The following is a 24,417-nucleotide window of genomic DNA, read 5'->3' on the forward strand; positions in this document are numbered from 1 at the left end:
CTTGTCCAAATACAGTCCTACACTTCCACATCCTCTCTTTCTCTTCCCTTTGTCTCTCTGCAGAAGGGGATCCCTCCCCTCTGTGCCTATGCTGCTTGTTTTATCTCCCCAGTTCTCAGTTATGCACCTATGGCCCACCAGGTTGTCCCCGTGGGCCCCTGCAGACGTCTGTCACTGCAGCCTGGACTGTTAGAATTCAAAAGCCTTTTGGCCTCAACACTGCTGTGTTTGAGGGACAAGGGAACTTCAGGTCCCCCTACTTCTCCACCATGTTGGATTCCCTTCGTATTAACAGGTTTTTATTTCACCATAAAGTAGACACTGAATTCTTATTTATTAAATAAGTTTAATGCTTATTTAGGTTAATAACAATTTGTAGAGCTGTCTAAATTTTATTGTACAAAATAGACAACACCACTTACTGCTATATACATCTTGATAGTGTGCAAAATCACTTATGATCAGTCCATATAAATTCTTCATAGTTTATATACAAACTAGGATAAGTGCTACAGCACAGTGAAACATACTGCGGGAGCACCTAGGAGGGAGTAACTCTGGGCAAACTAGGAAAGGCTTCTATAGAAAAGGTACTTTTGAATTAGTTTTAACATTTTTTTTTTTTTTAATGTTTATCTTTGAGAGAGAGAGACACACAGAGACAGAGCACAAGTTGGGGAGGGGTAGAGAGAGAAGGAGACACAGAGTCTCCTTCTGTGGGGCTGGAACTCACCAACTGTGAGATCATGACCTGGCTCAACTGACTGCGCCACCCAGAGGCCCCATCGTATTTGTACTTTAAGCAGCTTTATTGAGATATAATTTATATGCAGAAGTACACATATTTTTACATTTGTAGCTTGATGTTTTGATAAATGTATATGCTTACCTTTCCTCCCCCTAAGTTTTTCATCACATCACTCCAGAAAGCTGCCTGAGCCCCTTTCAAGTCAATCTCTGCTTCTACCTAGTAATTACTGATTTCTATCACTGTACATTGGTTTTGCGAATCTGGAACTTCATAGAATAGAGTCATGAAGTAGGTACTCTTTTGTGTCTGGCTTCTTTTGTTCATCCTAAATTTAAAAATTCATCCTTTTTTTGAATGAATGTGGTTTTTTTTTGTATTGCTAAGTAGTATTTCATTGCATGAATATACCAGAATTTTATATCATCCTATTAATGGATATTTGTGTTGTTTCTAGATTTTAGCTATTATGAGTAAAGTTTCTGTGAACTAGCACGTACAATTGTTGTGTCGATGTGGTTTTTTTCCCTTTTTTTTCTTTAAATTTATATTTTAGTTAGTTAACATACAGTGCACATTGGTTTCAGGAGTAGAATTCAGTGACTCATCACTTACATACAACACCCAGTGCTCATCCCAACATGTGCCCTTCTTAATGTCCATCACCCATTTAGCCCATCCCCCATTCACCTCCCCTCCAGTAACCCTCAGTTTGGCCTCTGTCGTTAAGAGTCTTTTGTGGTTTGTTTCCCTCTCTTTTCTCCTCCCATATGTTCGTCTGTTTTGTTTCTTAAATTCTACATATCAGTGAAATCATATAGTATTTGTCTTTCTCTGAATGACTTATTTCACTTAGCATAATATTTTCTAGCTCCATCCACATCATTGCAATTGGCAAGATTTCATTCTTTTTGATGGCTGAGTAATATTCCAGTGTGTGTGTGTGTGTGTGTGTGTGTGTGTGCGCGCGCGCCACATCTTTATCTGTTCATCAGTTGATGGAAATTGGGCGCTCTCTATAGTTTGGCTATTGTTGATAATGCTGCTATAAACTTGGGGTTGCATGTATCCCTTTGAATCAGTATTTTTGTATCCTTTGGGTAAACACCTAATAGTGCAGTTGCTGGATTGTTGGGTAGTTCTATTTTTAGTTTCTCGAGAAACCTCTATACTATTCTCCAGAGTGGCTCCATCAGTTTGCATTCCCACCAATAGTGTCAGAGGGTTCCCCTTTCTCTGCATTCTCCCCAACACCTGTTGTTTCTTGTGTTGTTAATTTTAGCCATTCTGACAGATGTGAGGTGGTATCTCATTGTGGTTTTGATTTGTATATCCTTGAGTGTATATCCTTGAGCATTTTTTCATGTGTCTGGTAGCTGTCTGGATGTCTTCTTTGGAAGAGTGTCTCTATTCATGTTGTCTGTCCATTTCTTAACTGGGTTATTTGTGGATATGTTTTTATTTCTCTTGGATAAATACCTAAAGGTAGAGTTGCTGGTTCATAGAGTTAGATGTATATTTAACTTTATAAGAAACTGACAAAGTGTTTTCCAAAGTGATTATACTAGTGGTGTATGAGAGTTCCACTTGCTCCATTGTTACCAACACTTAGTATTGTTAGTCTTTAATTTTTTTAATTATTTATGTTATTTTATATATAGAGAGAGCGCAAATGAGGGAGAGGGGCAGAGAGAGAGAGAGAGAATCTCAGGTGGGCTCCACACTGAGTAACCTGATCCCACAACTCTCAGATCATGACCTGAGCCAAAATCAAGAGTCGGACACTCAACCAATTGAGCCATCCAGGTGCCCTAGTATTGTTAGTCTTTTAAGTGTTAGCCATTTTAGTGGGCGTGGAGTGATATCTTACTATGGTTTTAATTTGCATTTCCCTGATGATTGATGATATTGAGCATTCCTGTATCTAGTAAAGTCTTGCATCCATTAAAAAAAATTAAAGTAAAATTTACCTACATTACATTTATATTTTTGGACCAGTATTGCTTGGGATAATAGCCCTCTCTGATTGTTTGCCATGGAGAGCACTCTTGTTTTTAACAACATTCCTGGGCATAGGTTTTTCCATTACTTGCTTCAAATAAAGTCAGCATTCTCTTGCAGGGCCAGGTAGCTGCCAAGTTTTAAGGTCTGCTGTGTCTTCTAAGGTGTGCCACACACTTAGCAGGGTGGATGGGGTGCACATAACTTCTGGCTGAAATGTTACACTTCCTCCTGAGATTTAGTAGATATTCCTGAATAAATGCTTCTCATTTTGTTGTTTATCCTTTGGTCAATTTTCACAGACTCTAATTACTTTTGACTGTCCTTTTTTTTCTTTTCTTTTTTGGTTTTAGACGAGAGGATTTGCTGAGTTTCTCACAGAGCCATTTTGGGAGCTCTGGCCTCTTTGTATTCGTTTTTTTTCTTGTTTTCCTGCAGTCTTTTTCTATACTGCAGCCACTCTCCTCCTTCTTGGCTGCTCCACTCCTCCAAACCTCACAAAGCCAGTCATATCACTTTCAATCTTAAGTCTTCAGGTGTTGTTATTTGCTCTTAGAATAAAACCCAGAAAATTTTAAGATGGTCTAAAATTGTCTGGCTTGCTTTTTTTGTGTAGTTTTATCTTGTATGAATCTGATCATTCTCCTCATTCTGGACAATATCCAATCATTATCCTCATTTTAGGGGACACTGCCTTCTCTATTCCTTACAAATCAAAGGCATAAGTGTTGGCTTTGCAATCTGGGGGATGTAGGTTTCAATTTCTTTTCTGCATTTATTAGCTGTGTGACTTTAAGTAATATGCTAACTCTTCTGAGTTGTCTGAAATACAGTGATGGACAAATATATTTCATAACACTGCTATAAGGCCTAAGTGAGATAATGTATGTAAAACCATCAGCACAATATCTTGTATCTAGCTACCTGATATTCTCTTCCCCTAATTCCCCTGAGTAAACAGTTTATATGAAATACCTATTTGTACAAGTGGAATAATTTTAGTATTACCATTCCAACATTATTTTTGAGTAAAATTTATGCCTGAATTTCTATTGTGTTTGAACATGTTTATTTGGGTATCTCATATCTAATTCAGAGCACCTTCATTAACTTAAAAAAATATGCTTTTAATTGAAATATAACACATTAAGAATTTTACCTTTAACAAGGAAAATTTTCTCCCCCCCCCCGAAATGAGACTATTAATAATAGATTTCTGTTTTTTTTTTTTTTTAATTTTGGAAAAAGCTTCAAACTTGTAGAATAGAAGCAAAAATGGTACAATGAACTCCTATATACTCTAACCACAGTACAAGGATCGTATTTAGGAAATTAACATCAGTACATTTCTATTAGGTAATTTGATAGTCCCTTAGATTTTCCCAGGTTTCCTAATAATGTTTTCATAGCATTTTCCCCAGCTGCTCGGTCTAGAACCATGCACTTTATGTAGTTACCATGTCTCTTTATTCTGTTCTAATGTAGATTAGATTTATTCTGCTCTAATCTAATCTAGATTAGTTTCTCAGCCTTTCTTTGACTTTCATGACATTGATATTTTCAAAGGCCATTTGTTTTCTAGAAGTTTCTCAATTTTCTCCACTTTTTCATAATTGTGTTCAGGTTATGCATTTTTTGGCAGATACTATTTAAGAGAATCTGCATGAAAGATAGCATATCCTTTCCAGTGCATCACATATGTGACACCAGTTTGTTCCCTCTCATTGATGATGTTAACTTAGGTGATGTGGTTAAGGTAGTATCCACCAAGTTTATTTTCTCTAAAGTTACTATTTTCCCCTTTGTCATCAATAAGTAACCTGTGGGGAGATACATTGAGAGTGTGAATACCCTTTTTCTTAGTAAACTTTGATCACACAGTTTTTGCATGCTTGATGGTGCTTATCTGAATCAGTTATTACCATGGTGGTGACAAAAAGGTAAATTGTTAAAATTTTGATAATACCCAGGGGTTTTAGTTTTAGTGTTCTTGAGGGAACTTTCTTTATGTAATAGTGATAGTTAAAAATTATTTGGGTATTACCTTGCTTATGTCATGGGTTTGTGTATATGGTTTTTAGGTTCATGTACTGGACAGACTGGGGAGAAGTACCAAAGATAGAACGTGCTGGAATGGATGGTTCAAGTCGCTTCATTATAATAAACACTGAAATTTACTGGCCAAATGGACTGACTTTGGATTATGAGGAACAGAAGCTTTATTGGGCAGATGCAAAACTCAATTTCATCCACAAATCAAATCTGGATGGAACAAATCGGTAAGATTGCCTTATTAAGTTTATTTTTAAGCTTTAAGTAAACATCATGGTGTTTTGATATCATAAGTGAATTATAAAGGCCTAATTTTATTATGAATAAATTTATGTATTTTTGGCCAAGTGTCAAAGAGGAAGAAGAGTACACTTTTAGTTTGCTCTTGACAAAAGGTAACTACATTTCATCTATCTTGATAGGACTTAGAACTTATAGACTGTATTTTTTTCTTTTCTTTTTTCTTTCTTTCTTTCTTTCTTTCTTTCTTTCTTTCTTTCTTTCTTTCTTTCTTTCTTTCTTTCTTTTTTTCACTCTGAGCTAATTTAGTTATAATACACAAACATGGAATTTCTTGTCAGATCATGTTCAGAATTTTACTGACACTTTCTATTTATAAATAGTTCTTGTGTTTGAATGATTATTTTGTTTTCTAGTGGTCTCATTCTCAACAGAAACAGAGAACCTTAGATAGTTGAAGGAATTTTTCCAAGTGTAAACATTTGTAAGTTATCTGAACCATGAATCAGGAAGCATTTAGAAGTATTGAAAATCATGAAAGATTTAAATAATTTATTAAAATAAAGTTTTTGTAACTATGGAGTTGGAGTATTTTCTTGCCTTGTTTTAAAAAAGAATGAAACGACTTATAACAAGATGGTTTAAAAACAATTGGAAATAAATGAAGGAAAGTAAGAAGTATGTGATGAATATAAAAACATAATTGCTTTGTTTGTACTTCAAATTTCTCTTTGAGAGAGATGCTAGGAAGTAAATCTGGTCATGTCATAGTTTTTTTGACTTTCTCAGAATATTCGTACAAAAACTAATGAAACTAGATAGCAAACTCAGAAGCGTACCATAAAACTAACCTCAGGCATCCAGAAATCAAAGCAGGTAAGAGCAGACCACTAGCAGCCACAAGAGAAAGTTGAATGGGGTATTGCATAGAACTTGAAAACAGAAGACCTCCAAAATAGCTTCAACTATTTAGTAGACAATTTGCTGGACTATATTAAGAGCAGCAGCTGAAATGAGACAGTGGCGGGAGTTGCCCACTCCAGTATCAGCCAAATACAGTGTGTTCATGGTAAAGACAGAAGAGGATAGAGCAGTCTGGCTCCTGAGAATTCTTGAAACAGAACTTCTAGAGTTCTCTACCAGTACAGGATGTAGCGCACTGAGTGGAAACAAAATACAATAGTAGCATCAAATGAGCAGAATAGGGAAAGTTAGAGGGTCAGAAGAGGAAGAAAAGAGAAAGTTCAGATAAGAATTGGCAGAGGAACAGCTGGGAGGTCTCAGAAAGGAAGCTGCCATATTGTTTAACATTACAGGAAAACAATAGAAGAGTCAGTTCTATAAAACTGGAAAAACTACCTTGAACGCCATCTTCTAAAAATTCAGGAAAACTAATTTTCCATTAACATGAGAAACACAATAGTATCAAGATAAAATCCCATTTAAAATTATTATAAAGAATATCTGACATTGATAACAGTATTTTAAGCTAATAACAGCTTTGAATGCATCTTAGCTTTATAGGTTTTACTCTCCCTTCCACATTTAATGTTTCTGTCACAATTTGCATCTTTTTACCTTATGTATCCATTAACACATTATAGTTACTTGTACTACTTTTATTTTTTAACCTTCATACTAGATTTATAAGTGATTTACCCACCAATATTACAAAATTAGAGCATTCTGAATTAAACCATATACTTACCTTTTTACCAATGAGATTTATACTTGCATGTTTTCTTGTTACTAATTAGCGCTCTTTTTGTTTCAGCTTGGAGGAAGTCCTCTTAACATTTCTTGTAAGGCTGATCTAGTGGTGATAAACTCCTTCTGCTTTTCCTTTTCTAGAAAATTCTTTATTTCTCCTTCCATTCAGACAGCTTTGCCAGGTAGAGTATTCTTGGTTGGCAGTTCCCCCGCTTCTCGGCACTTTTAATATATTTTGCCATCCTCTCCTGGCTTCCAAAGTTTCTGCTGAAAAATATGCTGATGGTCTTACAAGGATTCCCTTGTGTGAAACAAGTTCTTTTTCTCCTGTTGTTTTTAAGATACTCTTTGTGTCTTTAACATTTGACAATTTAATTAAAATATATCTTGGAGTAGGTTTTTTTGGATTCATCTTTTTTGAAACTTTCTGGGCTTCTTGTATCTGGATGTCTGTTTCTTTCCCCAGGTTAGGGCAGTTTTTAGGCATTTTCTCTCAGTAAACTTCCTGACCCTTTGTCTTCATCCTCTCCTTCTGGGGCCATTATCATGTGAGTAGTGGTCTACTTGCTGATCTCCTAAAATTCCCATAAGCTGTCTGGGACACTTGGGTGACTTAGTCGACTAAATGTCTGACACTTGATGTCGGCTCAGGTCGTGATCTCACGGTTTGTGGGATTGAGCCCTGTGTTGGGCTCTGTGCTGACAGCATGGAACCTGCTTGGGAGTCTCTCTTCCTCTCCCCTGCGTGTGCTCTCTCTCTCAAAATAAAAAAAGTAAATTTAAAGAAGTCCCTTAAACTGTCTTCACTTTTATTGTTTTTTCTTTCTGTTTCTTTGGATGAATTCTACTGCCCTGTCTTTGAATTTGCTGATACTTTCTTCTGCTTGATCTAGTCTGCTGTTGAACTCCTCTCTCAAATTTTTCAGTTCAGTTATTGTATTCTTTGCTCTGTAATTTTTATTGGTGCTTTCCTATATTTTCTCTCTTTGTTAAAATTCTCACTTTATTCATGCATTGTTCTGACCTTGGTGAACATGTTTATGACTGTTATTTTGAACTCTTTATCAAGTAAATCACTTACCTTTGTTTCACTAAGGTCTGTTTCTGGAGTTTTTTCTTGCTCTTTTGTTTGGAACATATTCTTCTGTTTGTTCATTTTTCTTTACTCTGTGTTGGTTTCTTTCTTTTTTTTTTTTTTTAAATTTTCTTTTAACGTTTTATTTATTTTTGAGACAGAGAGAGCATGAACGGGGCAGGGGCAGGGAGAGAGGGAGACACAGAATCGGAAGCAGGCTCCAGGCTCTGAGCCATCAGCCCAGAGCCCGACATGGGGCTCGAACTCACGGACCGTGAGATCGTGACCTGAGCTGAAGTCAGACGCTTAACCGACTGAGCCACCCAGGTGCCCCAACTCTGTGTTGGTTTCTACACGTTAGATTAAAAAAAAAAAAAAAACACCGGGGTGCCTGGGTGGCTCAGTCGGTTGAGCAACTGACTTCAGCTAGGGTCATGATCTCACAGTTCGTGGGTTCGAGCCCCGCGTCAGGCTCTGTGCTGACAGCTCGGAGCCTGGAGCCTGCTTCAGATTCTGCGTGTCTCTCTCTGTTCCTCCCCTGTTTGTTCTCTGTCTCTCAAAAATAAATAAACGTTAAAAAAATTAAAAAAAAAAAAACCAAAACACCACCCCTCCTAGTTTTGATGGACTGGTATTCTGTAGGACATCAACCTTATCAACCAGCCTGATGTGAGTTCTTGGTTGTCTCTCATACTTGGGTGATTGCCCAAAGTGCCTTCTTCTTCTTCTTCTTTTTTTTTTAAATTTTGTTGTTTATTTATTTATTTTGAGAGAGAGAGACAGAGAGACAGAGAGAGAGAATGAGAACACAAGTGGTGGAGGGGCAGAGAGAAGGAGAGACAGAATCCCAAGCAGGGTCCACACCATCAGCACAGACCCCGATGTGGGGCTTGAATTCACGAACTGCAAGATCATGACCTGAGCCCAGATTAAGAGTTGGATGTTTAACCAACTGAGCCACCCAGACACCCCCCAAACTGACTTCTTTAATCTTAGTGGCTCCCAGTAGTTGAGAGTGTGCCCAGATTTATCAGGTGTTCCAAAGGAAAGGATCACAATCAGCACCTGCAGGCTGATTGGAAGCTAGATCACCCAGGAAATAACTGGGAAAGTATATAGTTAGGGGCCTTACAGGGAGAGACTTAGAGATGGACATTTTTGCCTGTTTCCACAGCATTGGACCCAGATATACAGCCTGGGTACACAGGTATATATACCCATTAAGAACTACTACATTGCTACAGCCCTGTGCAACTTATAAATGTAAACCCCATTAGTTTTCAGAGACAGGTGATCCAGAGTCCCATCTCTTGGGTGGCATCTGTAAAAGCTGGGGCTTCAGATGTGTCTGTAAGCTGATTGTGTGGAGATACTGGAGATTTGGATTGGGCTAGAGAGAAAAGGTGGAGGTGGTGTCTGTAGAACTCCCTGGTCTCCTGGGATGATTGTTGTCAGCCCCTGGATATCTGCTAAATTAGAAACCTTACTTCAGGTTTCTTTTGGGGAAATAGACTTCCTATAGGGAGAGATTGGGACATGGGGGATTCTGACTATTTCCTCTGTGCTGAGCCCTGCTGGGATAGATGTCCTACATAAGTTTCCTGGTAGCCAACAGCAAAAATCTATTGTATACACAGAAAAGATTAGTAGGAATCTAAGCATACCACTATAGAATATCAAATCACAAAGAGAGCAAGAAAAGAACAAATGAAATACAAAACAGCCAGAAAACAATGAACTAAATGGCAATATTAAGTCCATGTCTATCAGTTATTACTTTATATAGAAATGGACTAAATTCTTTAATGAAATCTCATAGAGTGGCTGAATGGATAAAAACACAAGACTCACTATATTCTGCCTACAAGAGACTCACTTTAGCTTTAAAGGTCATTGAGGCAGAAAATCAATAGGACTAAAATTACCTGTGAGACCAGGTGGACTTAAGAGACATTTAGAAACATTCCATCCAGTAGCACCAGAACACACATTTTTCTCAAGTGCATATGGAACATTCTCCAAAATAGATCTTATGTTAGTCCACAGACAAGTGTTAATAAATTTAAGAAGGTTAAAATCGTATCAGGCATTTTGCTGACTACAGTGGTATGAAACTAGAAATCAGTTACAAGAAGAAAACTGGAGAATTATCATCTCATACCTGTTAGAATGGCTGTTATGAAAAAGACAAGAAATACAAGTGTTGGCGAGGATGTGGAGAAAAGGAAACTCTTGTGCCCTGTTGGTGGGAATGTAAACTGGGACAGCCACTGTGGAAAACAGTATTAAAGTTCGTCAAGAAATTAAAAATAGAACTACCATGTGATCCAGCAATTATACTTCTGAGTATTTATCTGAAGAAAATAGAAATACTAGCTTAAAAATATTTATACAACCCCATGTTCATTAAAGCGTTATTTATAATAGCCAAGATATGGAAATAACCTCAGTGGCCTTTGATGGATGGATGAAGAAAATGAGGTAAATTCCAAAAAAGAATATTACTCAGTTTTAAGGAGAGTGAAATCTTACATTAGAGTGAACATGGATGGAACTTAAGGGCATTCATTATGCTATGTGAAAGAAGTTAGAGAAAGACAAATACTATATGAACTCACTTATGTATAGAATCTAAAAAACAAAACCAAGCTCATAGATACAGAGAACAGATTGGTGGTTGCCAGAGACAGGGGATGGGGCATGGGCAAAATGGATGAAGGGAGTCAAAAGAAAAAGGTACAGACTTTAGTTATAAAGTAAGTAAGTCAGGGGGATGTAATGTACATCATGGTGACTATAGTTAATGGTACTGTATTGCATACTTTAAAGTTATTAAGAGTAAATCTTTTTTTTTTAATGTTTATTTACTTATTTTGAGAGAGAGAGCAGGGGAAGGGCAGAGAGAGGGAGAGAGAGAATCCCAAGCGGGCTCTGCCCCAGCGTGGGGCTCGATCTCACAAATTGTAAGATCATGACCTGAGCTGAAATCAGGAGTTGGATTCTTAACCAGCTGAGCCACCCAGGTGCCCAAGAGTAAATCTTAAATGTTCTTGTATGGAAACCAATTTGACAATAAATTTCATATTAAAAAAAAAATCTTAAATGTTCTTATTACAAGAAGAATGTTTTGTAACTATGTATGGTGATGGATATTAACTAGACTTATTGTGGTGATCATTTTGAAATATATACAGATATTGAATGCTTATATCATACCTGAAACTAATATAAAGTGTGTCAATTATTCCTCAATTAAAAAAAAAGAAAATTAGAAAATTTACTGATATGTGGTGGTGAAACAAGATATTCCTGAAAAATCTCTGGGTTAAGGAAGAAATCAAAGGAGAAATCAAAAGTATCTGAGACCAATAAAAATCCAAATGCAACATCTCTCAAAACTTAAGAGATACAACAAAAGCAGTTTTAAGAGGGAAGTTCATAGGGATAATTGCCTATAGGAAGGAACGAAAGCTCAATCTAAATTTATTCTTCAAAGAACTAGATAAAGAGAACAAACTAAGCCCAGAGTTTCTGGAATGAAGGAAATACCAAAGAATTAGAGTGGAAATTCATGAAATAGAGACAATAAAGGCAATAGAAAAGATCTATCTAATCAAATTAAGAGCTCTTTTTGAAGAGAGGAACAAAATAGACAAACCTTTAGCTAGGCTTAACAAGAAAAAAGAAGACTGAAGTAAAGTCAGAAGTGAGAGAGTAGACATTACAACTGATACCACACAAATACAAAGGATCAGAGGAGACTACTATGAACAAGTATACACCAAACAAATTGAGCAACCTAGAAGAAATGGAAAATTCCTAGAAACATACAGTCTGTCAAGACTGAATCATGAAAGGGGTGCCTGGGTGGCTAAGGGGTGCCTGGGTGGCTCAGTCGGCTCAGGTCATGATCTCAGGGTTCGTGAGTTCAAGCCCCATGTCAGGCTCTGTTGTCGCAGCTCTCAAAAATGAATAAACATTAAAAAAATAGTAATAATAAACCCTGAATCATGAAGAAATAGAAAATCTGAATGGATCCGATACTTACAAGGAGATTGAATTAGCAATCAAAAGCCTCTCAAAAAACAAAAGTCTAGGACCAGACTGCTTCACTGGTAAACTCTACCACACCCTTGAGGAAGAATTAATACCAACCCTTCTTAAAATCTTCTACAGAATAGAAGAGTGGGGGGAGTACTTTCCCATTTTATAGCTATTATATTACCTTGATATTAAAATCAGACAAGGGACCTACAAGAAAGAAAAATTACCATCCAATATTCCTAATGAATATAGATGCATAAATCCTTTTTTTAAATGCATAAATTCTTAACAAAATACTAGCAAACCAAATTCAACAGTACATTGAAAAGATCGTAATCAAGTGGTATATATTCCAGTGGCAAAATTAAATATTCATGATTAAATCTCAACAAAATGAGGATATAGGGAACATACCTTAACATGATAAAGGCTATATATGATAAACCCATAGCTAATACTATACTCAAAAAGTGAGAAGCTGAAAACAAGATAAGGGTGCTCACTGTTGCTGTTATTCAACCTAGTACTGGTGGTCCTAGCCAGTGCAGTTAGGCAAGAAAAGGAAATAAAGAGCATCCATAAAAGAAAGGATTAAGTAAAATTATCTCTATTTGCATAAGACCTGATGTTATATATAGATAATCCTAAAACCACCAAAAAACTATTAGAATGAATAAATTCGGTAAAGGTGCAATATACAAGATCAATATACAAAAATGAGTTGCATTTCTATATGCTAGTACTATCAGAAAGAGAAACTAAGAAGACAATTGTATTTACTATAGCATGAAAAATATATGTATATAACACACAGTAAGAGATTTAAACAAGGAAGTGAAAGATCTGTACCTTGAATACTATAAGATGCTGATGAAAGAAATTGAAAAAGACAAAAATAAATGTAAAGATGATCCTTTCTTATGGGTTGGAAGAATTCGTTTGTTAAAATGGCCATAGTACCCAAAGCCACCTCCAGAATCAGTGTAATTCCTATCAAAATTCCAGTGAAATTTTTCACAGAAATGGAATAAACATTTGATGACACCACAAAAGCCCCCTAATAACCAATGCAGTTTTGGGAATGAAGAACAAAGCTTAGAGGCATCATGCTCCCTTATTTCAGACTATATTCCAAAGCTACAGTAATGAAAACAGTATAGTGGTGGCAAAAAAACAGGCACCTAGATCAGTGGAACAGATTAGAGAGCCCAGAAATAAACCAGTGCATATATGATCAATTAATTTATGACAAAAGAGCTAAGAATGTACAGTAGTGAAAGGATAGTCTTGTCCATATAATGATGTTGGCAAAATTGAGCAGATGCACAAAAGAATAAAAATGGATGGGGTGCCTGGGTCGTTCAGTTGGTTAAGCTCAGATCATGATCTCACGGTTCATGAGTTCGAGCCGTGCTATCATTGCAGAGCTTGCTTGGGATTCTCTCTCTTTCCCTCACTTTCTCTCTCTCCTCCCCCACTTGTGCTCATGTTCTTTCTCTAAAAAATAAATAAACTTAAAAAAAAAACAATAAAACTGGACCGTATTTTATACTATGCACAAAAATCAACTCAAAATGGGTTAAAGACATACATTTAAAACCTGAAACCATAAAATGCCTAGAAGAAAACATGGGGTAAGCTTGACATGAATATTGATAGTGATTTTTTGGTTTTGTCAACAGAAGCAAGATAATGAAAGCAAAAATAAGTAGCACTGCATCAAACTAAAAAGCTGGACAATAAAGGAAACCATCAACAAAATGAAAGGCAGCATGCAGAATGGGATAAAGTATTTGTAAATTTTATGTTTGATAGGTTGCTAACATCCAGAATGTATAAAAAACATACATAACCGAATCGTAAAAAATCTCATTAAGAAATGGACAGATGGGGCACCTGGGTGGCTCAGTCGGTTAAGCATCTGACTTTTGGTCTCAGCTCACATCTTGATCTCAGGGTCCTGAGTTCACGCCCTGCATTGGCTCCCTGAGTCATGTGAAGCCTACCTAAAAAAAAAAAAAAAAAGGGCAAAGGAACTTAACTTAATTTTTCCAAGGAGGACTTGCAGATGGCCATCAGGCATGTGAAAAGGTGCTCAACATAACTAATCAGGGAAATGCAAATTAAAACTACAGTTATCACCTCACGCTTACTAGAATTTCTACCATCAAAAAGTTGAGATAAGTATTGGCAGGAATGTCAAGAAAAGGGAACCCTTTTGCGCTGTTGATGGGATTGTATATTGGTGCAGCCAGCATGGAGGCCCCTCAGAAAATTAAAAATATTATTACCATGTGATCCAGTAATCTCACTTTGGGGTGTATGTCCAAAGGAAATCAAAATAGGGTCTTGAGATATCTGCATTCCCATGTTCATAGTAGCATTATTCATAATACCCAGTACATTGGAAATGTTTATGTCTGTCAGTGAATGAATAAAGAAGGTGGTGGTATATATACATTCAATACAGTATCATTCAGCCACGAGAAGGAAGGACATCCTGCTGTTTGTGATGACATGGGTGGACCTTGAGGCCATTAGGCTTAGTGAAATGAGCCAGGTAGAGAATGACAAATACTGCATGGTATCAGATGTACGTGGAATTTTTTTTTTTTTTTAAGTTAATTTCATAGAAACAAAGAAGAAAAGTGGTTACCAGGGAATGAGGAGTGAGGTAAATAGGAAGAGGTTTTGTAAAAAGGTATATAAACTTTCAGATTGAAGATGAGTAAGTTCTGAGTATTTAATATGTAACATTGTCTTTTTAGTTGATAACATTGTACTATATAATTGAAATTTGCTAGATGTTTCCCCCTCTCCAACAAAAAGAAAGACAAACAAAACCAAAAATGCATGAGATGTGATAATTAACTAGGTGTGGAGAATCATTTTACACTTTATGTGTATGTCGTATCACTATGTACACTTTAAATGTTTTTCAATTTTATGTCAGTTATACCTCAATAAAGCTGAAGAAAAAGGATGAGAAAAAGAATAATGTCCTTACATAGAAAACTCACCCAGAAAGATATGTCAATAGGACTGATCAAACCTCCATTTAGAAATGCACAATCAGATTGAGACACCAATGTCACATGTCAAAGATCAAAATAAATTAAAATGAGAAAATTCAGAAATGAGATGACAGAACTAAAAATTATAAGTGAAGAAAGATATTTGACGAAAGATAGCTAAAGTAGAAGGGACATAAGACTGAATAAACAGAAAAGATCTTTAAGTAGGAGTTGAAAAAGAAGAAACATTTAAAGACCAAAGTGAAATGTAAAAATTTTAAAAAGGTGTGAGAGAGTGACAAATATTGAAGGTAGTCAAAGAAGAAACAACAGAGACAAAAGACCCTTTTAGGAAGATAACCAAAGCGAGGGAATAGACCACATAAGAAAAACTATAATTCAGGCAAAGTTAAAACAAGATTTGAAACTACAGATCGAAAGAGAACACTTATGTACCTGAGAATAATAGTCAAAGCAAACACCACCAAGACATTCTGGTAAAATTACTCTATAGAGAAAAAAAAAAATACTCTCTTGATCTCTAACATAAGGAAAAGAGAATTGAATTAGCATCAGACTTTCTCTCACAGTTTCACTTCATGTCAGGATTAAATAGAATAATAATTTCAAGATATTCGAGTAAGAAAATGTGAGGCAGTTGTTTTTTTTTATCATAACTGGCTTTCTCTTATAAAGCTGTAGATACACTATTACCAACATGCAGGAAGTCAAGAAATACTGTTTTCCCTGAGTCATTCCTGAAAATGTGCCAGTGCCTCAGCTTTAGACAACCAAAATGATGAGTGAGATATTTTTAAAAAAGGTTTGGTGAAGAGCATTAATTATATAATTATTTGTAGTATGAAAACTAAAGGAGGATTGAAATTGAGAGGGTTATAGTATGTAGCAATTACATTTTAGATAAGATAGCTAAAGTGCCACTATAAAAAATGAAGCAAGAATAGAGGGTACTATATGCAGAAATTCTGTTGAACTCTTCATAGTAACTACATTGGTGTATTGGCATTAATGCTCAATTCTGAGGGTTTTTTTTTTTTTGAGATTGTTTAATTTTGGATTGAGTGATCATTGGATATATTAATTCTTTTGCCCTTGGATAAGCAGGATTTTCAGTGTGGAAGAAGTGAAATAAATGTAATATTTTAGAGGTTAAGGAAGGAAAACTGATAATTCTGCATTTTAATTGGAAGTATTGGCACGAGCTCAGTAGGTATTTTATGTTACACAGATACATACACAGAAGTACGTATGTTTCCTAACTATGACTGCTAAAGAGGAATAGGGAGAAAAAACATAAAATAACTATGTTATAACCTTGGAAAACTGTTCCACCTTAAAAGAATTCACACATTTCAGGTGAAATGGTTGATTTTATGTCTATGGCAAGAAATGTACAAGATAAGCTGGAACATATGACGTACCAGATAGCAAAGAGTCTATTACAGACTACTGGGGTCATTTTAGTAAGCCTGGAGAAGTAACTTAAGAAGTGCCTCTCAGGTCAAAGATGGAAAGAAACTCATCAAGTATGTTTAAATCCTTGAGTTCATGATGACATTGTAGAAGGGAAGTGGTCAGTTTGAGAGGATGACAGGGAACCAATTCATTACTTCTAACGGTGATAAAGGGAAAGAAGCAATTTATTTTCCCTTTCCTAACTGAAGCTACCAGTAGTTGACAGAATAGTAGATACGAGAAAGCTATTCCCACTAATATATGAAAAATAAATGATAAAATCAGCATATCAGCATTTTATAATTTCCAGTGAAATTGGATGTAGGCAGTGAAGGTCAATGGCTGCTGACATCATAACCAAGAAAAAAACAGACGTTATTTGCCGATGGAAGAAAAGTACACCATCTTTCATTTTGCCAAAGGTGTCAGTTTGACGTGCATCTGACCAAACTTTGAATTTGCAGGAAATATGCAGGAAAAGCAGGGACAGAGAAACATAACTGAACTGCTCTATGAGTATGCATCAGTGGATCTGGACATAAAGGTCAAATATAACTCAGGTCCGTCAACAGATAAACTGTGAAGAATGATGATGGAACTTGTAGATTAAAAGAGACTAAAAAGGGGGTTGAGGGATGAATAGGCTGCGCACAGGATTTTTAGGTAGTGAAAATAATTCTGTATGATACTATAATGATGGATACATTTCATGGATTTGTCCAAGCCTGTAGAATGGACAGCATCCAAGAGTGAACCCTAATGTAAGCTATGGACTTCGGGTGATTATGATACATTAGTGTAGATTCATCAAGTATAACAAAAGTACCAGTCTGGTGGGGGATGTTGATGATGACGAAGACTGTGCATGTGTGGAGGTAGGAGGTATATGGAAAATTTTCTGTATCTTCCCCTCAATTTTGCTGTGAACCGAAAGCTGCTCTAAAAAAATATGACTTAACAGACTTAGTAAATGAAAAAAAAAAAAAGGTGGTAAAGGCTAGACTTTTTTTGTGGATGCACACTTAGCTAATAAAACTATAAAGAAAAGTAAGGAGGTGATTACTGTAAACTCAGATTAATGGTTACTTTTGAGGAGAAGGAAGGGTTGGTACAGGGTCCACGAAGAACCTTCTGAGGTGGTTGACAAATTTCTTTCCTGATTTGGGTGAAGGTTATGGGGTGTTTACCATATAATAACACATTAAATTATTCATTTATTTTCTGTAGTTTTTTCTGTATCAGTGTTATAATATAATAAAAAGGTTAAAAACAAGTTATCTTTAAGCTTCTCATCAGATAAAGTTCATTACCAGTACACAATATTGGAAAGGGGGAAGCCTGTGAGTTCTTTGCAAGGGAATGTTTTCATCAGATTAAATTTGAGAGGAAAATTTTCACATGGAGTCACTAAGAGATGTGGTGTATTAAAAAGTTGCAATTTTTTGTGTATGTTAATTTTATATTACTTTCCCATGGTGGTCTCTGTTTAAAATTGGGGACATAATTCAGTAGAGGTAATTCTACAAATGAGTAAGCTAATGTTATTCAAGATAGAAATCTTCTGGAAGTTAAACTAAAGATAGGCCTTGGAGTACCCAGGGAAGGCGTAAACTCTACATCCCTTAAATGGTCGTCCTTTAATCATCATTTGCTTTTGATAAGAGTATGTAGCAGACCACCGTAGCCAGTACTTACTAGGTGTTCAGTAAAAGTGTATCAGTTGATATTATTTATTATAGAATAATAATTGTGTGGTATTCTTTATGAAAATGGTTCTTTGAATTAGTCATTAGCAAGGCGTGAACTTTTTAGCCACCCTTCTACTGATAATGGATCTTTCCTTAAACTTCCACACTTTCTGAGTTCCTTTTGAGACGAACATCAGTGCATTTGTCAGAAAGCCATCCAAACACTTGAAGGATTGCACTTTGGTCTTAGAAGGAGTAAGCTAATTGATTATCAGTTGAGAATAATAACCTTAGATCTATTACATTCTACAAAGAAATCTCACACAAAAGTAAAAAACAGTCTTACCATTCAGTTCTGGGAAAAGCTACATAATTGTTGATTCCAAATCTGGAAACCCACACGAGCAGTGCAGTTTCCATGATGAGCTTCAAGATTCTTAATTGCTTCTCTTCCTTAACAGAAAATAAACAACAGGGATTTATAGCATACACTTAGTTATTCTATATTTGTATATCTCATTTCAAGCAGTCTTCATATAAGCTGTGGAATATAGTTTTAAGTATATCAGTTATTTTTGGACATAGATAACTCAAAAGCTCTCATATGCATTTCCTAAAATGCATTAATAATGCCTCCTAAGCACTATCTCTGCAGAAAGTACATTACCTGTAAGACTGTTTTTATTTTATTTTTTTATGTTTATTCATTTTTTGAGAGACAGAGGGCAAGCGGGGGTGGGGCAGAGAGAGAGGGAGACACAGAATCCGAAGCAGGCTTCAGGCTCTGAGCTGTCGGCACAGAGCCTGACATGGGGCTCGAACTCGCCAATGGTGAGATCATGACCTGAACTGAAGTTAGATGCTTAACTGACTGAGCCACCCAGGCACTCTTACTACCTACTGTTACATGTGTTGTGAAATATAAAACGCATAGTTCTTTCATTTCCAGTTGCAACAGTGGGAAGACTGCAATATTTATCTTTGGGAAGATTGCAATATTTAGTTTTTAAGAAAAAAATTATCAATATCCAGTTGACTCTTGAACAACATCAGTTTGAGCTACACAGGTCCACTTGTATGCAGATTTTTTATAAATACAGTACAATAAATGTATATTTTCTGAGTAGCATTCTCTAGCTTTATTGTAAGAATATAGTGTATAAAACATATACAAAACATGTGTCAGTGGGCTGCTTACGTTATCAGTAATGCTTTTGATCAACAAATGGTAGGCTATTGGTAGTTAAGTTTTTGAGGAGACAGAAGTTATTTGTTGATTTTCCACTGTGTTAGGGGTCAGTGCCCCTAACCCCCTGTCTTTTTCAAGGGTCACCTGTATTGTTAACATGGCATTTCTCCCTTAACTAGTCTATAGATTCAGTACAGTCTCAACAAAAATTCCAAGAGTTTTTGAGACAGTGTGTGTGTGTGTGTATGTGCATGCGTGTACATGTGCACGTACACTTTTTAAATAAATGACAAATTGAATCTAAAATTTGTATGGTTATGCCCAGGACCCATTAAAATAGTTCAACAGATTTTTTTAAGATTTAAAAAAATGTATGACATTTTTCAACTTGATTTCAAGATTTACCATAAAGCTAGAGTAATTAAAATAATGTATTAAATCTAAGGATAGAGATCAGTGGAACAGAATACAGTTCAGAAGCAGGTGCATTTAACTGACTTTAAAGCATGTATCAAGGGTGTAAATATGTTATTTTAACCTGCCTTGACAGACACTGAAGAAAAATAATAAACTTTAAAATCTTGGGGAAGTAATAAAAGCCCTCTCTGTGGAAAATAATTCCTAATGACCAGAATCAGGGTTTTTGTTGTTGTTTGTTTTGTTTTTTAAAGGTTATTCCTTTATTTTGAGAGAGAGCTCAAGTGGGGAAGGGGTGGAGGGAGGGGGAGAGAGAGAGGAAGAGCGGGAGGGAGAGGGAGAGAGAGAGAGAGAGAGGGAGGGAGAGAGAGAATATCCTAAGCAGGCTCCATGCTGTGAGTGCAGAGCCCAACATAGGGCTGGATCTCAGGAGATGTGAGATCATGACCTGACCAGAAATCAAGAGTCAAGACACCTAACCGACCCAGGCGCCCTTAGAGTCAGGTTTTTAAATTAAGGTTTTTAAAGAACACTTTGTTTTGTCAGTGTTATTCAGCAGCAGTAGGAAATGTGGGGGAATGGTTGGAGGCAAGTCTAGGAGGATGGATAGGAGCCAGATCATGTAGGGCCTAGTATTCATTCTAAGATAAGGCATTTGGATTTTATCCTGAAAAGTAGTAGGAGTCTTTGGAGATTTTCAAATAGCAGATTGACCTAGCTGGATTTATCTTTTAGAAGTCCCAATTTGATGGTTGTATAGAAAATGGTTTGAAGATTAGTTATAATTAGTCCTCTTCCTTAAATCTCCCAGTAAATCATCATTATTCTCAGGTGAAGCACAAACTCTTTTCATTGTGACGTAAACCATATAATTCCTTTCTCTCATTTTAGACAAATGTTCTCACCATTTCCTCTCTTGTACACTGTGCCCAGTCCTGATAAACTACCTGTTGCTCTCTGAAGATGTCTATGATGACTCCTGTTTCTGTTTTGAATGGCTAGTTAGATGAAAGTGCCGCTCATTTGAGATGGATTCAGAAATGTAGAATAGATTGTTTTTCCTTTCTTTACTTGTTTCTTTCCTTTTTTTAGATGTGGGAAGAGAGTGGAGTTCAGCTTTGGACATGTTTGGGTTGCTTAGAGAAAACCATGGTTATGAAGTCTGGAGAGCTCTGAATATATGAGCCTGCAGCTGAGCAGAGCAGTCTTAGAGGAAGATATAGATTTATAGTCATTATCAAGTTAATGATTATTAAAGCCATGAACTATAAACATAGGGGAATTTTGCATCAGTGTCAGAGACTTAGGCAAAGATAATAACATAACAGAAACCTTGAAGAGTTTCTGCAGGGTTCAAGATTGAAAGATGTCTCAGTCTGACTGAGCTGTTGTGTGATTAACCATCGTTTTTTGCCCGGGTTTCAGGAAACCCCTCAGACCCAGGCAGATGGACATAGTTCATCACTTACTCAGCTTGTGAAGAATCTGCTTCCCAAGGAAGCAAGTTGAAGAGATTTATGCAAATAAGTAATAATAACCATGGCTCTCCAGAGATGGTGGCTGGAGTGAGGTTGATGAGGAGGAGGAAGTGTGGGGTGAGATAAAAGGTAGGCCTCATCTGGATTCTTTTAGCACTTTTGGGAAATATATACCAGGTATGGAAGGATCCATATGTTATGGCAACCATACTTGACATGATTGAGCATGTTAGGCAAAGGTCAGAGGTGTAGTTACAGCTGGCTTGTGAATGAGCACAGTGGTGTCAGAGAATAAGCAGTCTCACTATATTAACAGACTTCTTGGTGCTACCAGAAATTTGAAAAAAACAATACATGAATATGCTATTATTGCTAGTGTCAAATCCCCTGCCCCCGACCTAGTGTGAATTGATTTCCAAATTAAAGCTGCAAATTGAAAATTTATTGCCTTCTCCCTTCTGGATCTGAAAGCCTGGACTAGGAATTTGTAGACTGCAACAGAATTGACATCAACTTCCAATTAAGTACAGACCTCCCTCTGAAATACAAGCAAATAGGAAAAAAAAAAAAAATAACAGGGCGCATAAGATACTACAGTTCAAATGAATGACCCATATTAAGGAATCAGAGCAAATGTCTTCCTGCAATTTCCTTTAAGATAGAGGAGGAAAAAACTATCAGAGTTCAAAAGGATGCAGTCAGTATACATGAAAATAGAGTAGGTAGTGTGAAAGAATACATTTAAGATCAGTAAAAACAGAATGATGATAAAGAGCATGATTGTTTAAAACAGTTTAAGCAATGGGGGATCTAGACAGATGACTAAAAAGAAATCAAATCAGTGAAATGGAATTTAACCTTGAAATTATCCCACAATTTGGAGAAGCAGAGATGAAAACAGTGGAAGAAAAGATTTGGGATCTGGAGGTTGATGCAGGAGTTGTTATGTGTTACTGCAACAGAAAGATATACAAGGGAATATGCAAGGGAATATGCAAGATATGCAAGGAATCAAAATACACTATATTGCTCTTTCTGAAAAAGTTACTTGATATACCTCAGAATTAAAATGTAGAGCTTGAGTGAGGAAGTCAGATAAGTAAATATTTGAAGAAGTTAAACATGGAGTTAAATCTAGTAATTGCTGTTAATGTGCTTTTAAAACTTAATGAAACCATGAGATATTTTGAAATAGAAGATAAAAAAGTACATAATAAACATCTAAATATCAGGTGTTATCGATAAAAAATGAGACATGGTAGTGGGATGGTCAGATGAAGAAGAAAGACACACAGGAATAAAACCCTATTAACATCTTACCTTAATATATGGCAGTGTCAGTAGATACTGTCTTATTCTTGAAGTTGGTTATCATCTAAAATAAGATCAAATATGATTTAAAAACATAAAGGTAATTAAAATTGAATAAAACAGTTTGTATATATTTCCAAACCCTAGAGCCTAGAGACATAAAAGCATATAAATTCAATCTAGTGGGAAAAGTCCATGAGAAAGGAGAGAGGAGTGTAAGGAAAGAATAAAAGTAGAATATAAGAAAAGAGCATGATCAAACAGTTATGCTATTAAATATAAATTGAAGATATAAGTAAAACAATCTGAATGTTGAATAATGTATTTTTTAATGTTTGTTTATTTTTGAGAGAAAGCAACAGTATGAGTGGGGGAGGGGCAGAGACAGAGGGAGACCACAGAATCTGAGGCAGGCTCCAGGCTCTGAGCTGTCAGCACAGAGCCCAAAGAAGGGCTTGAACCCACAGACCGTGAGATCACGACCTGAGCCGAAGCTTAACTGACTGAGCCACCCAGGTGCCCGAATAATATCTTTTAAGCATACTGCCCTATTGTGAACCACTCAAGTTGTAATTTTTTACTTTTACAAATAATTGTTACAATAAGGAAGAGCCTATATGAATTTGCATCTTTGATTACATCTTAGAATTAATTATTAGAAATGGGATTTATATATCAAGGTACATAGAGATTTTAAGGCCATCTTTTTTTTAATGGAATGATTTTATTGATTTTCACTGTCACAAAGTGTATGTCCGCATATCATTTTTTACATTAAGTTTAAGAAAAAATGTTATTCACTTTGAAATTTTAAAATGCATTTTACTTGTATTAAGTGTATTTTTTCTTTACTAGTGAGAGCAGGTATTTTCCATAGTGTTAATTATAGTGGATTCTTGTTGTTCATGGTACTTAATTCTACAGAGTTATTGCAAATACTGAAATAGTGAATACAGAACCAGTGCTCTTGGGAAATACAGAATTAGATTTCTGCCAGGTTGTGGTCAAAACATTTTATCAACTGATTCATAATCTTTATTTTTAATGCATGTTTCTGTTTAAAAATACCTTATTTAGAGGCTCGTGGGTGCCTCAGTCGGTTAAGCATCATCTGACTTGATTTTGGTTCAGGTCGCAATCTCTCAGTGTGTGGGATTGAGCCCCGTGTAGGGCTCTGCAGTGACAGCCTGGACCCTGCTTGGGATTCTCTCCCTCCCTCTCTTCTGCCCCTGCCCTGCTCATGCTCTCCCTCCCTCCCTCTATCTCAAAATAAACAAATGTAAAAAAACCCTTATTTAATATATAATGTTGAATGTTGAACAATATGGGTGTTTAAATTATAGCACCATCATTCAATGCAGTGTTACATAGCCATCAAAAATAATGTGAGGGGCGCCTGGGTGGCTCAGTCGGTTAAGCGTCCGACTTCGGCTCAGGTCATGATCTCGCGGTTCGTGAGTTCGAGCCCCGCGTCGGGCTCTGTGCTGACAGCTCAGAGCTTGGAGCCTGCTTCAGATTCTGTGTCTTTCTCTCTCTCTGACCCTCCCCTGTTCATGCTCTGTCTCTCTCTGTCTCAAAAATAAATAAACATTAAAAAAAAATTAAAAAATAATGTGAAAGAAATGTTTAATAACATGATAAAAATCTTTATGTTGTTAAATGAAAACAGGTCATTATGATGCAGCAAATGCCTCAAATTTACAACAGCTCACGTTTGTGGGGAAAAAAATCCAGAGGAGAGGATGAGTTGGAGTCTTTCAAAATAAATTAACCATTTTCTCAAGGCAAGTTCACCACTGTTACAGGGAAACGAGGACTTTGGGGCCTGCTGTATATATGCCCAGTGAAGAAGCTCAGTAACTAGGGTGCTAAATATAAATACTCTTTATTTTTGGCTTAGTGCAGGTGGCTCCATCATCTCTTGGTTTGGCTCTGCTCTTTTCCTTCTGTGCTTTGGGGCTCTATGATTTAGAG

The 24,417-nt window shown here is 36.3% G+C and overlaps 1 protein-coding gene across 2 annotated transcripts in view; it reads left to right on the top strand.

Moving 5' to 3' along the window:
• LRP6 (LDL receptor related protein 6) overlaps nucleotides 1–24,417 on the top strand; it is a 177,932-nt gene that overhangs the window by 67,771 nt on the left and 85,744 nt on the right. For both annotated transcript variants that reach the window (XR_008419569.1, XM_053895297.1), the window contains exon 3: nucleotides 4,831–5,028. Coding sequence is in view for 1 of the 2 variants with exons in the window: in XM_053895297.1 (XP_053751272.1) it covers nucleotides 4,831–5,028 (198 nt within the window). In the remaining variant the exon portion in view is untranslated. The remainder of the gene's footprint in view (nucleotides 1–4,830; nucleotides 5,029–24,417) is intronic.

This window comes from Panthera pardus, unplaced genomic scaffold (genome assembly GCF_024362965.1).
Source record: "Panthera pardus isolate Hobbes unplaced genomic scaffold, ASM2436296v1 HiC_scaffold_6, whole genome shotgun sequence".
NCBI lineage: Eukaryota > Metazoa > Chordata > Mammalia > Carnivora > Felidae > Panthera > Panthera pardus.